General features: G+C 54.7%; 1 protein-coding gene across 2 annotated transcripts in view; it reads right to left on the bottom strand.

The window, feature by feature from the left end:
* Positions 1 to 16,260, bottom strand: part of SGSM2 (small G protein signaling modulator 2) — a 40,842-nt gene that overhangs the window by 1,798 nt on the left and 22,784 nt on the right. The window contains exons 3-23 of one of the 2 annotated variants that reach the window (XM_037492476.2): positions 15,112 to 15,274; positions 14,672 to 14,833; positions 14,354 to 14,421; positions 14,110 to 14,255; positions 13,712 to 13,846; positions 13,079 to 13,203; positions 12,595 to 12,662; positions 12,213 to 12,373; positions 11,925 to 12,051; positions 10,153 to 10,287; positions 6,289 to 6,442; positions 5,457 to 5,521; positions 5,223 to 5,368; positions 4,645 to 4,773; positions 4,224 to 4,406; positions 2,172 to 2,558; positions 1,839 to 1,963; positions 1,345 to 1,427; positions 1,034 to 1,143; positions 552 to 648; positions 6 to 173 (exon numbers count right to left, since the gene is read on the bottom strand). In XM_037492476.2, coding sequence (XP_037348373.1) covers positions 6 to 173; positions 552 to 648; positions 1,034 to 1,143; positions 1,345 to 1,427; positions 1,839 to 1,963; positions 2,172 to 2,558; positions 4,224 to 4,406; positions 4,645 to 4,773; positions 5,223 to 5,368; positions 5,457 to 5,521; positions 6,289 to 6,442; positions 10,153 to 10,287; positions 11,925 to 12,051; positions 12,213 to 12,373; positions 12,595 to 12,662; positions 13,079 to 13,203; positions 13,712 to 13,846; positions 14,110 to 14,255; positions 14,354 to 14,421; positions 14,672 to 14,833; positions 15,112 to 15,274 — 2,937 coding nt within the window. The remainder of the gene's footprint in view (positions 1 to 5; positions 174 to 551; positions 649 to 1,033; positions 1,144 to 1,344; positions 1,428 to 1,838; positions 1,964 to 2,171; positions 2,559 to 4,223; positions 4,407 to 4,644; positions 4,774 to 5,222; positions 5,369 to 5,456; positions 5,522 to 6,288; positions 6,443 to 10,152; positions 10,288 to 11,924; positions 12,052 to 12,212; positions 12,374 to 12,594; positions 12,663 to 13,078; positions 13,204 to 13,711; positions 13,847 to 14,109; positions 14,256 to 14,353; positions 14,422 to 14,671; positions 14,834 to 15,111; positions 15,275 to 16,260) is intronic. The other variant, XM_037492477.2, reaches the window with a different exon arrangement.

Below are 16,260 nucleotides of genomic sequence, written 5' to 3'. Positions count from 1 at the left end.
CCTACCATTGAAGAACTTGATAATGTCGGTGAAGTCCATGTTGTTGTCACGGATTATCTCACGGTAGGCCTCCACCAGGGCCAGGGCAATGAACAGGACAAAGTGCTCTGATGAGATGTGCTGGGCCGCCCAGATCACCTCCCACACAGCAAACACATCCTCATACAGCAGCTCTAGGGACAGGGAGGGCCTGAGGTGAGCCTGGCTACCCACAGGCCTCCGACAGAGCCACGTGTGGAGACAGAGCTCCAAGGGCCAGAGTCCTGGGATACTCCCCATTACTCACAACCTGGCCCAAGGTGGGGGAGGGGGCCCATGCCCCAGTGCAAGACCCCACCCTCTGCTTAGAATTCCTGCACAGTGGGCTCCTGCAGACGCCGCTCCTGCATTCTCATCAGCCAGCGCAACCCCAGCACAGGACTTAGTACTTGGGGAAGATTTGGTTTGAAACATGTTCCCAAAACTAGTGTTTGGAACTGCTTTAGCCAGGGCAGTAAAGGTTGAGAATCTCTGACTCTGGGGAAGAGAGACCTCCCCTCTGCCCCTCTTACCTCTCTTAAAATCCAGCAGGAACCAGCGGTAACAGAAGTAGAAGTGGGTGTAGTCTCCATTCTGATGCATCAGTTCAAACAGCTCTGAGTCCAGGATCTGGTGTGCACAGAGACAGGGGGTCGGACCAACCTGATGCTGCCTCCCAGGTGGTCTCCCTCTCCTCAAGTCCCCCTACCGGGCTCTTCCAGGTGGTCTGACAGCTGCACATGTGCCCCCTCCATCACCTTGGGGTGCACTCTTTTTGGAGTTACAGCATTTTCTGGGTGCTTGATTTCATCATTGACCCCACTACTCACCAGAACTTTCTTGAGCACAAGCATTCACAAGCCGGCACTCCTTAATTTGTAACATTGAAAACAATATCTTTTTTTTTTTTTTAAAATGAAATTCAGTTTATACATAAAGGACATTTTTGAAGCTCCCTGGCCTCCCTGTGAACGATGAACAAGCCTGGCGGTGCCCAGTCAGCTGTGGAGTTTACCTGGATGAGGGAGCGCATGTTGGCAAAATGGGTGTCCATGGCACCCCCATTGGGAAAGTTCTGGCTCATCCTCTTCATGAGGTGGCTGAAGCAGCTGTAGGCCAGCTGGTCTGAGGGGAGACTGGAGTGAGATGGCAGCACAGGAGGCCCTGACACCTCACTTCACAGGGGGTGGTGTCCTATGGCCCAGAGGTCAGAGCTGCTTTTTCATCCCCACCCTTCTGATCCTCGCAGGCTTCTTTTCCTGTCACCAGCTATGTCAACCCAATCCCAATCCCACTGGGGGAACCCCTCTCCCCCAAGTCCCTCACCATTGTCCAGGATGACCAGGAGAGGTGCCAGCAGGTCGCACATGCCCTGCACATAGCCCACGTCCAGGTGCTCCCACACGTAGCTGAAATGCCAGGGACAGAGTCAGCGTGGGTGTGCACCGCCCCCTCCCCAGAGCAGCCTTTCACTCGGAAGGCAGACTTTCCTTAAAGCGCTGGGGCAGAGAACAACCCACAGCCCAATGCTCCGGGGACGCAGGGGCTCAGGAAGTGACAATGACCTCCCCTGGGAATGCTGCTAGACTCCCCTGGGAATGCTGGGACTGAGGATCCCTGGGCTGAGGGAAATCAGTTAGGGCTTCCTGCAGAAGTAGGGCAGGAACTGAAAGCTGAAAAGCCTCTAAGAATGAAGAGAGGTGGGGATGTGGCATTACAGGGAAAGAGCATTCCATAAAGAGGGAGCTGTTCATGATTCAGTGGAGGAGAGCGCGGCAGGGCCCCTGCCTCCCGCCGTGAGCCGGGCCCCACAGTGGCACCTGCACATGATGTCTCTGAGCCTCTCGAGGTTGGGGGATGTGAAGTACCAGTAGTTGCGATCACATCGCTGCACATCTTTGTCTATGCGGTGCAGGTTTAAGGCCACAGTGTCCAGTAATTCTATCTGGAAGAGCGGAGGGCCCTCAGGGGTGAGCTGGGGGCTGGAGGTGATGCCCAAACAAAGGAACGCAGCAAAAGCAGGAGACCGAGGGACTCGGGGAAGAGTCCTCTGGGGAAGCTCAGTGCTGCTCTCCAGGACAGTCAGGGCACATCCCCACTCTGCACCCCACCAGCCTATCCCCAAGCCTGGGATGTCAGAAACGTCCACATACAGTGTAGGCAGCAGCACACACAGCCGCAAGCTCCTCCCCTGCCTCCAGCTCACTGGTCCGAGAGGCCTTCTCTTGGGTGGGATCGCCAGGCGACGAGAAAGCGTGGGCAGCAGGGCCCAGTCCGTTGGAGCCTTCCTCTGCACCGCAGTCCTCCTCCTCGAAGCCCACACTCTGGCCCTCGTCTATGCTGGACTGGATGCCCGAGGTCACGGAGTAATTGCGAGAGGAAGGCAGTCCTGAGTCTGGAGAGTCAAACTCTACTGACTGCTGCTGTTCTACCATGGCGGTTCCCAGGGAACCAGCTCCCGCTTCCTGCTCAAGCTCTGGTCTGGAATCTTCAGTGCCTGGGGGCTTTGGGGGCTCCAGTTCATCCACAGAGATAAACACCTGATGGAGGTGAACAGATGGCAGGGCTCACACCTGCACGCAACACCTTCCCTCAGCTCCCACCTCCCTTCCTGGAGTCAGATCTGAGAGGAATGGAGAATTCTCTTCACAACCCCTACTCTCAACCCTTGGGCTCTGACACTGCTTCCCCGGGCACCAGACCTCCCCTTCTGGCCCCTTCCTCAGGCCTCTCCCTAAGGCATGAGAAAAAGTATAAAGCATTCCAGGGCTTCCTGTGGCTACTGCAGGGAAGGAGGACAACGAGCTGGACACGTGGGGGCCAGTGAGAGCGAAGTGTCATTCACAAACACCCAAAGTCACCAAGCAGGGCCTGAGGCTGCCTTGAGTCAGAAGAGTGTGTCGGTGGTTGGTGTGGCTGCTGAGGCAGACTCGGAGGACCACAGGCTAGAGGTGTTAAGAAAAACAAGTTCTTTTATTTTTTTTTCCCCCCAGTCTAATTGTTCAGAAGAAAGGAAAACTTCTTCAGCAAGTACCTCATCAGTTACATTAGCTTCAGAGTAGCTGAGGAAGGGGAAGAAATAAACGGAAACATTCTACCAATTGGAAACCATCCACCACCACGCCACTATGGAACAGTCACAGGGAACATAAGAGATCTATAGACTATTATTTTCTTTTCTTATTTAGGGAAAAGGAAACTAAAAGTAGTTTTCACTTTGGGCAAGCCGTCGTCAGTGTTGCTGGATTTGTATCAAGGGAGGCTGAGAATCTCAGGCAAACCAGAGCCTCAGGATCATGCCAACAAGGAAAGCTACTGCTGTCCCAGCTGAGCAGCTGGGGCACTGGTACAGACTCAGGATTTCACAAATACCCAAAGCCAGAAAGAAAGAGAACAGACACACAAGTGGGAGATGAAGAAAAAGTTCATGGAAAGGAGTATGCCTTGTTAGTTGTATTTCTTTAAGTCTTGCTCCAGCTTAAGTTTTCCATTTACGTTAGCAAGGATTTAGTAAAGTAGCAAGAACATACCCTAGCTAAACTAGCAATTTTAAAGGAAAAGTGTAAGTTAATAGAAGAGTGTCTTCAAAAGTGAAACTTCATATTAGCTCTGCTTGGGCTCTAGTTGGGGACTTGCCATTCACAAAAGAAAGGCAGGGACAACACCCAGAAGAACCAAGCAGGCTCTGAGCTGACGTTGCAGTCAACCCTGAGAGGTGATTAAACACTGTGGTGGGAGGGAGACCTTGCCAGTGGACACCGATGGATCTAACTGCTCCCTGGTTTCTGGTCAACAGCTCCGGGTGAAGCTCTACAATCAGCACAGTAGAGCTGAGAGGGACATTAAGGCCCAGGGGTAACAAGTCAGTCATCTTGTCTTAGTGGACCTGAGACTAGAACCCTGCCTGTTCCAGGCCTTGAGGAGACCTCAAGGAGGCAGGAGGAGGACTTTTTAAAATACCCATAAATCCATTGCCCTTCTAGTCCATTAAAACAGAACACAATGTACTATCTCACGTTATTCCTGCAACACCAGAGCAAGGGGTCAGCCCACTTTCTGGGGGAAGAAATGGGGCACAGACATATTAAGCCATTCTCTCAGGGCTCCGCTGCAGGGCGTACTAGAGATTATGCTGGTGGTCAGGATTCCTGTGAATAAAATGCTCGTGACCCCCACCCTGACCCCCCAGGTTCCATCTGGCTCACGTCATTGCTGATGGTAGAATCTCGGTGGATGAGGCGCTGCACGTGGCTGTCGATGCTGCTGCCTGAGGAGAACTTGGTGAGTGTGGCTGGGTGAGCCTCCCGCTCCCGCTGTCTCACCACCACCTCACAGGCCTTCCACTCTGCCAACACCTGCTGGTACCTCGCTGCCACAGCTGCGTCCACCTGCGCTTGGATCACACCATGACCATCGGGGGAGGTGTACTCCAGCCCTTCTCTGCAGGGTCTGGGACAGCTGGGGACTATGGTCAGGCCCAGGGGTGAAGGGAGCGGGGCTGCTCTACTGACATTTTCTTCTCATTTCTTTCCAGCTGGGAAGAAACTGAGGTTTTTAAAGCCCCCCTCCCTGAGGTCCCTTGGTCCAGTTCCCTAGCTTTTCCTCATGGGAATGGGCTACCCTTACCTGCTCCATTTCCTTCTTGGTCATGCCAAACTTGTAGTGGCCAAGCAGAAAGGGCCAGACTTCCTTGCGAATCTCATGCTCCACACCTCCGTAGTAAACTTGCCGCAGCAGCTCCAGTTCTTTGTAGTTCTAAGGAATCAAGACAGTAAAGAATGTCCCCCTGGTCACTGCAGCCCAGCTGTGTGGCCCAATCCCATGGGTAACTGAGGGGGACGTTAATACACTCCACCAAAGCCCAGGCAAACCCCACTTTGGGGTGGTCACGTCCTCTCCACCCCAGACTAGTGCTGGATTAACTTCTTCAACCCTCTTTCCTTCCAGGGCAGAAAACAGAGCCCAGAGAGATGCAGAGGTTTGCCCAAGGCTGCAGAGTAATGCGGAAGCAAAACAGAACCAGGCTGGGTTCCATGGAAACCCACAGATCCAACTGTCCGAGAGTCTACCGTGACCCGAGCCATGGTCATCAGCCCCAGCCTGCCAAGCTGACAGCTACTGTGTTTTATCCGAATGCCCATTTGGTGTGCAGAGCTGCTCCCGGAGCAGGCTGCTCTGCACTGACTGGCCCCTAGAGTGCGCACCTTTTCATCCTTCTGGTACTTGCTCCACACATCCTTGGTGAGGCCCCCAGAGGCTCCTGGGGGCCGGGCAGGTGGGATGATGTTGTGATGCACTAGCGCTGACAGGTGGGTCCGCACTGTGGACAGGTGGCGGCAGTAGGCCAGCCCTGCGGGGAACAGGGAGAGCCAGGGACCTGTGGCCACTGTGCCTGCCCCTCCCCCACCCCTCACAGCCCCACCTCACCCCACACTCACAGCCATAGAAGGCCCGGGAAACGATCTGCCTCTTCATGCTCTCACATAGTAGCCTAAGGGGCAACCTGCAAAGACAACCTGGCTCAGAGGGGAGAGAGCTATGGCCTCTCTAGCAAGAGGAAGATGAGAAGGGCATTCTAGCCAGGTTCTCAGGGTGGCAGAGAGAGCAGGATCCACGGCCCAGCAGCACATAGCCAGCTCCCCACCCCTGCCAAGCACCTGGATAGAGCTGCTTGGGGCCCAGTGTAGCCTCCAACCACCCGAAGGACCTCAGGCAACTAAATTCACATTAGTGAATCTGGGTTTCCTCATGTGAAAGTGGAGAGAATCATCTCGGGGTCATCAGGAGAACAGGTAAAGAGAGCGCCTAGCAACAACATACACTGGCAAAGGATCCTCACTCAAATGCCATCACACACGTCTCCTGGCAGGTGCCCAGATCGCTACTGCACATCCGCAGATGAACAGTCTGATGGCAGGATGTCCACATGGACAGATGTGCTTACAAGTACTGATCACCTCCTATGGGCCAGGTAGAGCTCTAGGCACTCACATGAGTTACGTGTATCATTCAGTCTTCACAAGTATCTTAGGGAGCAGGTATTGCCCCTATTACACAGGTGAGGAAAGTGAGGCTCAGGAATGTAGAGGCTTATAAAGACTCAAAAACTGAACAAAATCACATGGTAGCAGAAATGAAATTCTAACTCAGACCTGTCCACCTTGAGGCTATCCTGCCAGGCATGTGACACAACCTCTAAGGACAGAATGACACATGCTTATGGACAGACAAACCCAAGAGGAGTTGGTGCTCTGGGCCCTGCCCACTCACCGGTCGGGCACACAGCTGCAGTGGCTGGGGGTTACATATGGAGAGCTGCTGGTAGAGCAGGAGAGGCAGGAAGAGCCCTGGCTGCACAGGGGCTCCAGGTGCCAGGCTGGCAGGCTGGGCCCAAAGCCCTGCATCTCTATCATGTCGCCAGCATCTGAAGGCAGAAAGGGGACACAGTTAGGACCTGGCAGGTCTCTCCCCGAAGCACGCTGTAGTATGCCCACCTCTGTACCCAGAGCTGCAGCATGAAGTCACCATTGGAAAACCATGCCTGGTTCAGAGCCCGGAATGGAAATGGTAGAAAAAGAGGGCTCTTCACACTTCCCAGCTTCCACCTGGCCTTTCTGCCTGTGACAAAATACTTTGAGTCATGGATGATTGTCTTTCCATCTTGCTATCAGCAATGGAATAAACATTAACTTTTCTAGAGGGAAAAGAAAGAACTGAGCCTGAGGAACAATAAAAACCTGAGTTCTCTAAAATGCCGCCAACTAGCTTGGCCCTCAAGGATTCAGCCTGGTCCTTTTGAGCAAACTGAGATGCACAGGCAGGTGCCTGGAATGCTGCAAACTTTGAACCTTCCTATGCCAGGGAGTCTCCCTGAGGAGCCCTGAGCCATCTGTCCTGGTCTGCAAACCTAGCTTCTCTGAGGGGTTCTAGAGTTGGTGGCGAGTTGCTAAGCAGAAGCAATGCGCCCAGGTCAGGCACCCCTGCTGCCAGCTCGGTGAGGACTTCCTGGGTTTACCATCCCCACCTACTCTAACTGCATGGTGGCCTCCCACAAACACATAGGCAGCCAGTAGCAAGGGCTGCCGAACTGCTGTGAGGATGAGGGAGAAGGCTGAGCACACAGTTCCACCATCCAGAAGAATGTGCCCTGGTGCAGCCTCAGAAGACAGCTCCTTGGACATAGCTACACCAGCAGAAGATGGAGCCTGCTCACCCAGCTCAGCTGGTCTGACTTAGAACTCAAGACCCTGAGAGCTTCCAAGGCGGGGTGGAGCAGGGCACTGCTCACGGGAGATGCTCCCGCAGGGCCAGTGAGTCACGAAGGTGAAGGAAAGTGAGGGCAGGAAGTAAAAGGACTGGGAGATGATGCCAGGAGGGAGGAGAGAGTAGCAAGGAAGGAAGAAGAAACAAGCAAGAGAGCTATGTGAGGAATGAAGAGATTTCTTACAAGCAGTACTTTTCCCTGTGAATCCTGGCCTGGGCCCTGGCCTGCTCTGAGTCTGGAGCAGACCTAGCCCCGGTTTTTGTAGGAGCAAGACTCCAGCTGGGTGTGTGTTAATGGAGAGGGCTAGGCTGAGGCCCTCAAGTCCCCTTGGGGGCTACACTGTCTTGGTCCTGGGGCTCTATTCCCAGACCCCGTGACTATAATTGTAAAGATTTGGTCCTTCAGCTCCACCAGGAAGCAAATTAAGGGAACACACTTGGTGAGGAGGGACTGTGGCTCTGTAGTGAGGGCGTGCAAGCCATGCCCGAGACTCTGGGAAGAAGGCAGGGCGGTGGGGCGGGGGGCGGGCGCAGGGAAGATAGGTGAAATGCAGGTGGGGTAGGGCAGGAGCTCAGCTGAGGCCCCTGAAGCAGGCAGGAGAGGCCAGTCCTGGGAGGAGCCAGGTAGGAGCAGGCCCAGCCAGGCAGGCAGCAGGCAGCAGGCGGGCAGGCAGGACAGGAGGGAGGGGCACCAGTACAGAGAGTGGGCACACGAGGAAACAAGCTCATGCCCAGAAAGCAGGACCCAACCAAGGCAAGTCTCCTGGGTCAATGCTCTTCACCTTAATTCTCCAGGAAGGAGCTGAACCAATCAGCACTGAACACTGCATGTCTGAGTTAACCCGGTGCAGACAGCTGGAGTTCTGGAGTGACTGGGCTAAGGGAAGCAGGCTGGATGGGAGATGGGGGTCTGCTGGGCCAGCTTTGACTCTGACTCTCTCCTCTGAGCATGAGGAAAGTTTGAAGCAAAACCATCAGGGTGGTTGAACCCCACAGCCCCTAACACTCCGAGTGAAAGGTGTCTGGCCTGAAGCAGAATTAGAGTGAACAGCATTTCTGCTCTGGGAGTGGCAGCAGGAAAAGTGGGGAGGGGAGAGGAGAGTCTGGACACCCGCCACTTGATTCACATGCACAAGTCAAGCATGTCGCAGGCCTGAAAAGCAACGGCTAGCAGAACGGACTCAACAGTGTTGTCATTATGGACTGGAGTGGAGGTGGAAGCTCACACACCATCCACCTGCTGATTCTGCTCTCCTCCCCTTTCCTATTATTGGGGGTTCAGGGGCTATATACTTGGTTTGCCTAGCACCCAAGTTCCCCAAGAAGATACCCCAGACAAGCCTTGAGGTCTCTGGGCCTGAACGTTTCTCTGGCCCTAGAGGTCATAGCTCTAAGACTACTCAGGGATGGCTTGTTTTCACCAAGTCTGCTGAAACAGGGGCTCTGTTTGGATCCCACAGTTTCCAGCCTGGCTACCAGTTCATGGGGCAAGAAGGGTTCCCTGGCTCTCTTTAGATTCAGCCTTCCCACAGTATTCAGAGTCAGTTAACCTAAGCATTAGCACCAAGCCCAGGTCTGCTTGGAACCAGATGGCAGGCTGTGTGCAAGCAATGAACACCACCAGTGAGGCTCTGCTGTGTTCCTAACTGGAACTGGCCTTCAGGCTCCTATCGGCAGGGCTGGGATACAAGGGCAGGTATGTGGTGGAGAACAGGGCATCTGGCAGGGTTGTGCTGAAAATGTAGGTGGCAGATGTGTTCTAAGCCACAGACCTAGGTAGGTAGGTTGCTTAGGGACTGGGAGACTCATTACTGGCTTGGTGGCTAAACTAAGGAAGTGGGGTTTTTGGCAAAACTTTGTGGATACATAAGGAGAGTATTTGACATATTCTTTAGATGCCCTCTGGAGGGAGAGCAAAAGGGGAGAAGAAATTAATTCTGTGGCATGAGAATGGTTAGGGATGGGAAGTTCCCCTAAACCCAAAGAACTGCCTCAACTCCTTCATAACCAGTCTTCCTTCAGGCATCCCAGCCTAGCCCTCATTTTCTAGACTGATCACTCCCCAAGAAAGAGTAGGGCTTCCTTTCTACCAACCTAGCTCTGTGCAGAGAAAGACAGGCAGTGGACAGAGGAATGAACACTGCGGGCCCTGTATTGTGTTGTCACAATGAAGGGATGGGGGACTTTGAGGTCGATGAGGGTGGGAACACAACTGCTTATAGCCTCAGCACAGAGGGTTCTAGATCTCATGCTAAAGCACTGGGCAGTGCCTACTGCAGCCCTCAGGGCTGTGGGAAACTGCCTTGGGTCTCTTTCCATGGTGACCCCAACTCTCATATGACCCACAGACTCATCCTCACAACCTGTCCAACCCCACCCCTGTCCAGGAAGGATCTGGTACCTCTGTCCTGCCTCAGTTAAGCCAGAAGTCAGAGGAACAGGGTCCAGAGGCTGGTTTTTCCAGCCAGCAGGACAGAAAGAGACAGTCTTGGATTTGCCAGCATGGCCCTCAGGAGTGTAACTAGGGCTGAGAGAGCCATTCAGGGTTCTCTAGAAACAACCTAATAGCCAGAACTTCCTACTGCTGGGTCCTCCCTCAGATGTGAAGCCCTCTCCTTATAGACCCACAGAATTAACAGGGAGCCACAGAATTAACAGGGAGCCCACAGCCAATTGCTCTTTGTCCCGTCTCCTCTGCTTGCCAGCACCTCCTACCACTCACCCTGACCTGCCTCCTATTAGAAGGAACCGCCCCGGTCACAAGTCCCATAATGCCAACACTGCCGTTGGAGCCCCTGCGATGGGTGGCAGGTGGGCCCAGGGGGTGGGGTGGGAAGTGGGGTGGAGCAGGGAGGGGGATGGGATAAAAACCTTTCATCGGATTGGGAGCTGTGAGGTTCCGCGAGCAGATCATTGAGAGCATCGCGTGCAGTTTATCCTCCTCTTCCTCATCATCGTCCACCGAGGCCGCGCGGCTGGCCGCTAGGTGGTGGTAGTTAATAGTGACTGCTCAAAGAGAACAGCGAGAGAGGCAGAGGCATGAGGACCCTCGTCCCCAGACTCCCTCCTGGGGAGCAGAATAGAGTCTGGGTCTCTTTGAGCCTGCAGGGCATGAAGAGGGCATCCTGAGAGCTCTTGGATGATCCATTTGGCAAGTGAGAATTCTACCTGCACCCACTCGGTGATTTATCCGGGAAAGGAGGGAAGAGAGGGGCAGGCAGCGGCCACAGAGCTCCACTCTTAGGGGGCCTCTCTAGGAAGAAGGAGAGAGAGAACTGATGGGGAGGGAGAGTGAAAGGTGGGCACTGCGTGTGGCAGGCGGGCAGCTCAGGAGCTCACCAGGCCTGGCTGAGGCTGGGCACAACTGCCGGCAGATGAGCCTGACCATTCAGCTCCAGTCATGGTCAGACTCGATCAAATCTGAAGACTACTCCAAACCCTCCCTTCAGACTATAAATCCAACCTTCTCCTCCAAGGGTTTTCCCAGAGCTGCTCGTGAAGAGCCTGAGTCACCCACTAGGTGTCAGCTCCTGGGTGCTCTGGCTGGCCCTCCGGGGAAGCGGCTCTTGAAGTAAAATGACCAGAACTGGGAAATGCCAAGGTTTGAAGAGAGGAAGTACAGACTGAATAATCAAAGCCAAGCAAAAGCCTGAGATTAAATGGCAGGTTTGCAAATACATTCTGACAAAAGATGTGTCTCCTAATCAGGCACGTCTGGCAGGGGAATGGGATTCTCCTCCCACCCATGGGTCCTCCAAACTGCGAGGCCTACTTGTGCTGTGGTTAAGTGTCTGCCTTCTAGGGAATCTGTCCATTAATACAGACACAACTTGTTGACAACTTATTGGCACAAGTTAGGAAATTTAGGGAGCAGGTGGTCTAGCAGGCAGTAAGTGATTGCTCTGGGCTGGCAAATTCCCTGGCCTTAACCCCCAGCTCCACAAGTCTGACCCAGAGCAACCCATGAGTAAGTAGCAACAGCATGCTGACCACACAGGGAACTCTGGTGTTGGTAGATACCTAGAGACAGGCCCCTCGGGTCTGGAGATGCGAGTTCAGGGCGGACAGGACCATGAGGGCAAAACCATGTTTCAGTCTCCATACCCCCCAAATCCCCCGGCCACCGCAAGTCTCATCCTCTGCAGATGTACCCCCCAACTCCAGTCGAAGGGCCTCTCATCAGTAGCCGGGATGCGCTACTGTTTCTGGCTCTAGTGGGGTCAGAGGACAATTTGTACTGTCAAAAAAGAAGCACTTGAGCCCACGCCTAGGCTGCCTTGTGGAGGGCAGGAGGAAGGCCAGGGAGAAATGGAGAGCTCTCCACTTTCTGTCTCTAGTCTCCCCACATTTTTTTTTCCTGAGGAGGGACACAAAAGAATGACTAAGAGAATATTGTGATGCCTAGATCTGTGGAGCCAAGAGCCTCAGGGTGAAGAAGCAGGGGAAGAAGCTAGGTGGAAGAGCAACTTTTCAGAAGGATGATTTTTGGGAAAGAGGTCCAGTGAGGGTCTAAGTAATGACCCTCTTGTCTTAAGCTGGCCTGTTCAGTGGGCCTGCCGCCTCCCCTCCTGGGTGACGCTGTGCTCCCCCACCTCCCTGCATGCCTTTCTCTTCTCCTCCACGGACGAAGCTCGGACACTCACTGTGCTCGTGCCTGTGGCCGGGGTAAATGATCCGGAACACGTAGTCTGTGGCCCGCCCCATGCCCATCTCCTCCACGTCTACGGACCGCATGCTGCTGCGTTTCCGGAGCTTGGGGAACACCTTCCCCTGTGGAGGGGGAGGATGGTCAGCTATTCAAGGCAGAGTCTGGCCCAGGGTCCCACCCAAGGCCACCCTTACAACTTCAAGTAGGGAGAGGAAGGGAGGTAGCAGAGAAACCCCCTCACACACACATCTGTCCACTCAGAGCCCCCCAAACCCTGTGGTACCTTTCCCTGCTGGGTCCAGAGTGGGGGCTCAAGCTGTCCTCGAGGCAGAAGCCCATTCTCCAGGCAGGACAGAAAGGACAGGAGATGTCCTCCTTGGGGAAAGTGCAGTGGTGGCCTCTGGATGCCATCCTGGCTCACCAGCACGAGTGTGCCACCGCTCTCTGGGGGTGAACATGGCTGAGTGAGGCTGGGGTTGCCCCGAGATCCCCCAGCCATCACTGCAGCCAAGTCAGTCAGGCACTGCTCAGGCTGAGTAGGAGGACGGTGGGGTTGAAGCATGGTGACAGGAGGAAGACAAATGTCTGACAGGGCATGCACTTTGCACAGCTGGGAGAAGGCGTCTCTCTCCCTTCCCTCCAACGCCAGGACAGGGGAGGCTCACTTTGCTGGTGGCAGTGGATGCAGACGATCTGACTGAAGGGCACAACCAGGGCATAGTCCCAGTAAACACTGGAAAGGAACCAGAATAGGTATGGCTATATCCCAAGACCAGACATCCTGCATTCCACATTTCCCAGCCCCAATACCCACGATACTACCCTGAAGACAGGATGACCATAGCCAAGACAGGACCCCTGCCAGCCAAGTCCCTCTGGACTTGTGCTGTCCTCATGGCACAGTGCCTGGCAGTCTCAGCTGCCTAGAGGTTGGCTCAGAGAAACCTCTTCATGTCCAGGCCTGGCTCAATCTCAGATAGTTTGGGACTCTCTCCAGGTAGCCTCTTCCTTCAATTCTTGGCATTTGCATGAGGAGTGAGGCCTGCTTCCTAGACCAAGCTGGGTCTCCCTAGCCCCCTGCCTGGGGAGGAGGGGGGCATGCCCCCACTCCCCTCCCTGGATCCTGAAAGTGAGTCCCAAAGCCCCCACCTCTTTTCCAGCTCAGAGTCACCCAGAGTCCCATTCATGAGCTGGTTGGGGGTCCACTTCAAAGTCAGACTGTCTGCAGACTGGTGTAGGGAAAGGTAGCCAGGGACGGCCTCCATGTCTTCCTTCTGTAGAGAAGATACACACCCAAAGACAGAGACAGCAAGGAACAATAAGGCTCCTGGGGATAACTGAAGGACGGTAAGCTCTGGGGGCAGCAGGGAGCCCATCTAGACCAGCAACAGAGTCTTGGACTGTGGCTGGGTAGCCACCACAGGAGAGAACACGGGCTACACACAGACTTGGGCGTCTCCCTTCCCTGGCTGACCTGCTGTGACTTGCCCTATCCTCTTAGGCTCCTGCATGTCAGGTGTGTTCTGAGAGAGCCATACCCAAGCTGGGCACTCACCCTGCCTACTGGTCCCCCCGGACACCTGGATCTCAGCTGGCCAGAGAAAAAGCCACTCGTGGCTCCCACCAGCTCAAGGCTGGGCATGAGACATGTGAAGCAGGGGAGTGGCAGAAGGTGCTCATCTCCCTTTCTTTCCAGTCAAACCACTAAGGAAAGGGGTGAAAGTGGCTGGAAGGCTACAGTCCTGGGGCCTTCAGAAGAGAGAGAGGCGTGGGCTTTCCTACCGGCTGCACCAGCACGTTGTTCTTGCCATAGAGCAGTCGCGTCCTTGAGTTCTGATGCAGGGACTCCACATACTCACGGGCGCAAGCAGCTAGTCTGTCCTCCGACGCGCTGCCACTCGAGTGCCGCTTCCGGATCTGCATGTAAAGGCACAGCTCAGTCCACAGCCCTGGGAAATCAGTCCTGGGTGGTGAGAACTCTAGGTTTCCATGCAGATCCTCTCTGGCTGACCTGAGGGGTTTCCTCTCAGCCACCCACTATCTGCTCCTTAGCCGCAGACCAGCTGTGTGCCTCTGGCATTTACATAAGTACCAGTGTAGGGAAAAGGCCATTCTCCCCTCCCTACAGACCCAGGGGCATGGCCTGGAAGAGCATAAGGGGTGGGGCGAGGGGTACCTACTCCTAAGGCTGGGCGCTTTGCAGGGGAGTCCTGGCGATTAGGGGGGCCCCGGATACGGTGCCTCTGGACCAGCTCATCAGCAGAGGGGTCAGTCCAGTAGTGATCAGCTGTCTTGAGCTTGGTATACTCCAAGGCACAGGGTCCCACTGCGGAGACAGGGACAGCCAGCTCAGATGGTGCCCCCTCAGCACCGGCCCTATTGTCCTCACTGGCCCAGCATAGGCCTCTCCACTCCCAGGCTCACCTAGAAGAGAGGCCAAGATGGGGCCAAACACAGGGTCTGCCAATAATGCCTCCTTCTCGTAGTACTTGCTGCCAGGGGGAGAGAAAGACAGGTGACTGCTAAGCTCCCAAACTTGCTCCAGGGCAGTCAAGCTCACCAAGTGTGAACATCACACAAAAACCAAATTCATGCCAGTCACAAAGAAGAAATGGGAGCTTGGTGGGATGCCTGGTGTGGCCTCTGCTTTGGGAGTGCTGTGGGGCCGCCAGGGCAAGCCTACAGATTGTATGGACAGTCGTGCATGATGTGGGCTGGGCTGCTGGGGAGATGGGTGGTCACCTGCAGTTCTCCACAAGGTACTGCACGACCCTATCCAGCACCTTCTCGATGAGCGCTGTCCGTACCCATAAGTGTTTCAGGGCCTGTGGGCTGAGGGCTGGGGCCCTGTTGCTGGCAGAACCCTGTCTTCTCAGGACCTCCTGGTTGCCCCCAGAGGTTTTCCTGCAAAGAAGGAAAGGGCTTCAGGGGCTAAGTCCTAGACAGGGTGCACTGGGAGTAGGTTTGGTGCTACAAGACAAGAACCAGGGGAACTGACTGGGAAGGAGGGTTGAAGGTAAGGGGTAGGGTCTATAGACAAAAGGAGCCAACTCCAACCCTTAGGCTGGTCCCTCATCTAAAAGGCCCTGCAAGAAAGGGGCCCAGGAAGTCAGCCTGAAAGTAGCAAATGCCAAGCAGAGAGAGCAGCAGGGGAAGGAGGGAGGGGCTGGTCCAGGGCTCACCTGCCCTCTGCTTGTTGCTGCAACTCCTGTACCTTGTGGCAAATCTCCCCAGTCACTGGGCATGTCTTCCCCACCTTGGTGAACAGGGCTGCCATCTTGTCACTTCGCAGGAAACCGGCGGCCCGGCGTCTCAGCTGATGCAGGAGACAAGACTCCACTGCACCTGGGCAACAAAGGGAACCAGCATTTTAGCCTGACAAGATCTTCGGCAGGGAGCTATGCCCTGACCTCGTTCCAGAATTCTCCCTCCCTATCCCTTTGCTCCTGTAGAGGGTGGACATGTGGGGGCTCTGACCTGCCACCGAGTCCCCCTCCCTCTCCCACTGTGGCGTACACACGCCTCCTGTGTGCAGCATCAGTCCTGGGTCTGTGAGGACCAAGGCTGTCAGTTCCAGGTGACATGGGGGATCATCCCCTGACCACAGAGAAGCACGGACAGCACCTACAGTGTGGAAGCACAGGGAGCATGCAGCCCGGTAGTCCTCATGGAAAGCAGGGAGAATGTGGTTGCTAAGGAACGGGGCTCTGAGAATGAGCTAAAATATTGATGAAGTCAACTGCAGAGATTGGACTAGATAACCGTCCTTGAATTATTGATGAGTCTAACAGCCAAAAGTTAGAGATTTCAATTTTCCATGCGGGAAGGGCATCCCTTCATTCATTCATGATTTTGGGGGCTAGTTTGATTACCTCTGGATCCTGCGTACCACACAGATGCTGCAGGATGAGGGGTTTGGTAGGATGGATGATTAGATGCCCTGGGCACATACAGACTGAAAATATTAGTGTGCACTGTGGGGTAAAAGGTGTTTGGCCATTACTGAGGCCAAGCTGATTTGTTTTACAAAGGCCGAGGAAAGCCTAGAAAGGGGAAAGGCTTTGATTATGTCCACATAGTGGCAGGGCAGGGACTACAGCCCAAGCCCCCAAACCCTGGCCCAAGTCTTTTTCACCTCTTCCAGGGGAGTTGGGGGTGGGGGAGATGGGAGGAGGTGCACCGGTCACTTCACAGGTGTTTTTCACAGGACCAGTAAATGGTGCGTGCTAGGGGCAGGGAGTCAGACGGGACAGGCATGGGGGAGGTACTTCTGTAGTCACTTGCTATCTCTGGGAAACTGCAGGTGATTTAATGCTCTGAGCCTTAGTATT

Source organism: Talpa occidentalis, unplaced genomic scaffold (genome assembly GCF_014898055.3).
Source record: "Talpa occidentalis isolate TD23 unplaced genomic scaffold, MPIMG_talOcc4v2.1 talOcc4.7, whole genome shotgun sequence".
In the NCBI taxonomy this organism is placed as follows: domain Eukaryota; kingdom Metazoa; phylum Chordata; class Mammalia; order Eulipotyphla; family Talpidae; genus Talpa; species Talpa occidentalis.
Note: the sequence above shows the minus strand (reverse complement) of the source record. Positions and strands in the feature narration are given on the sequence as shown.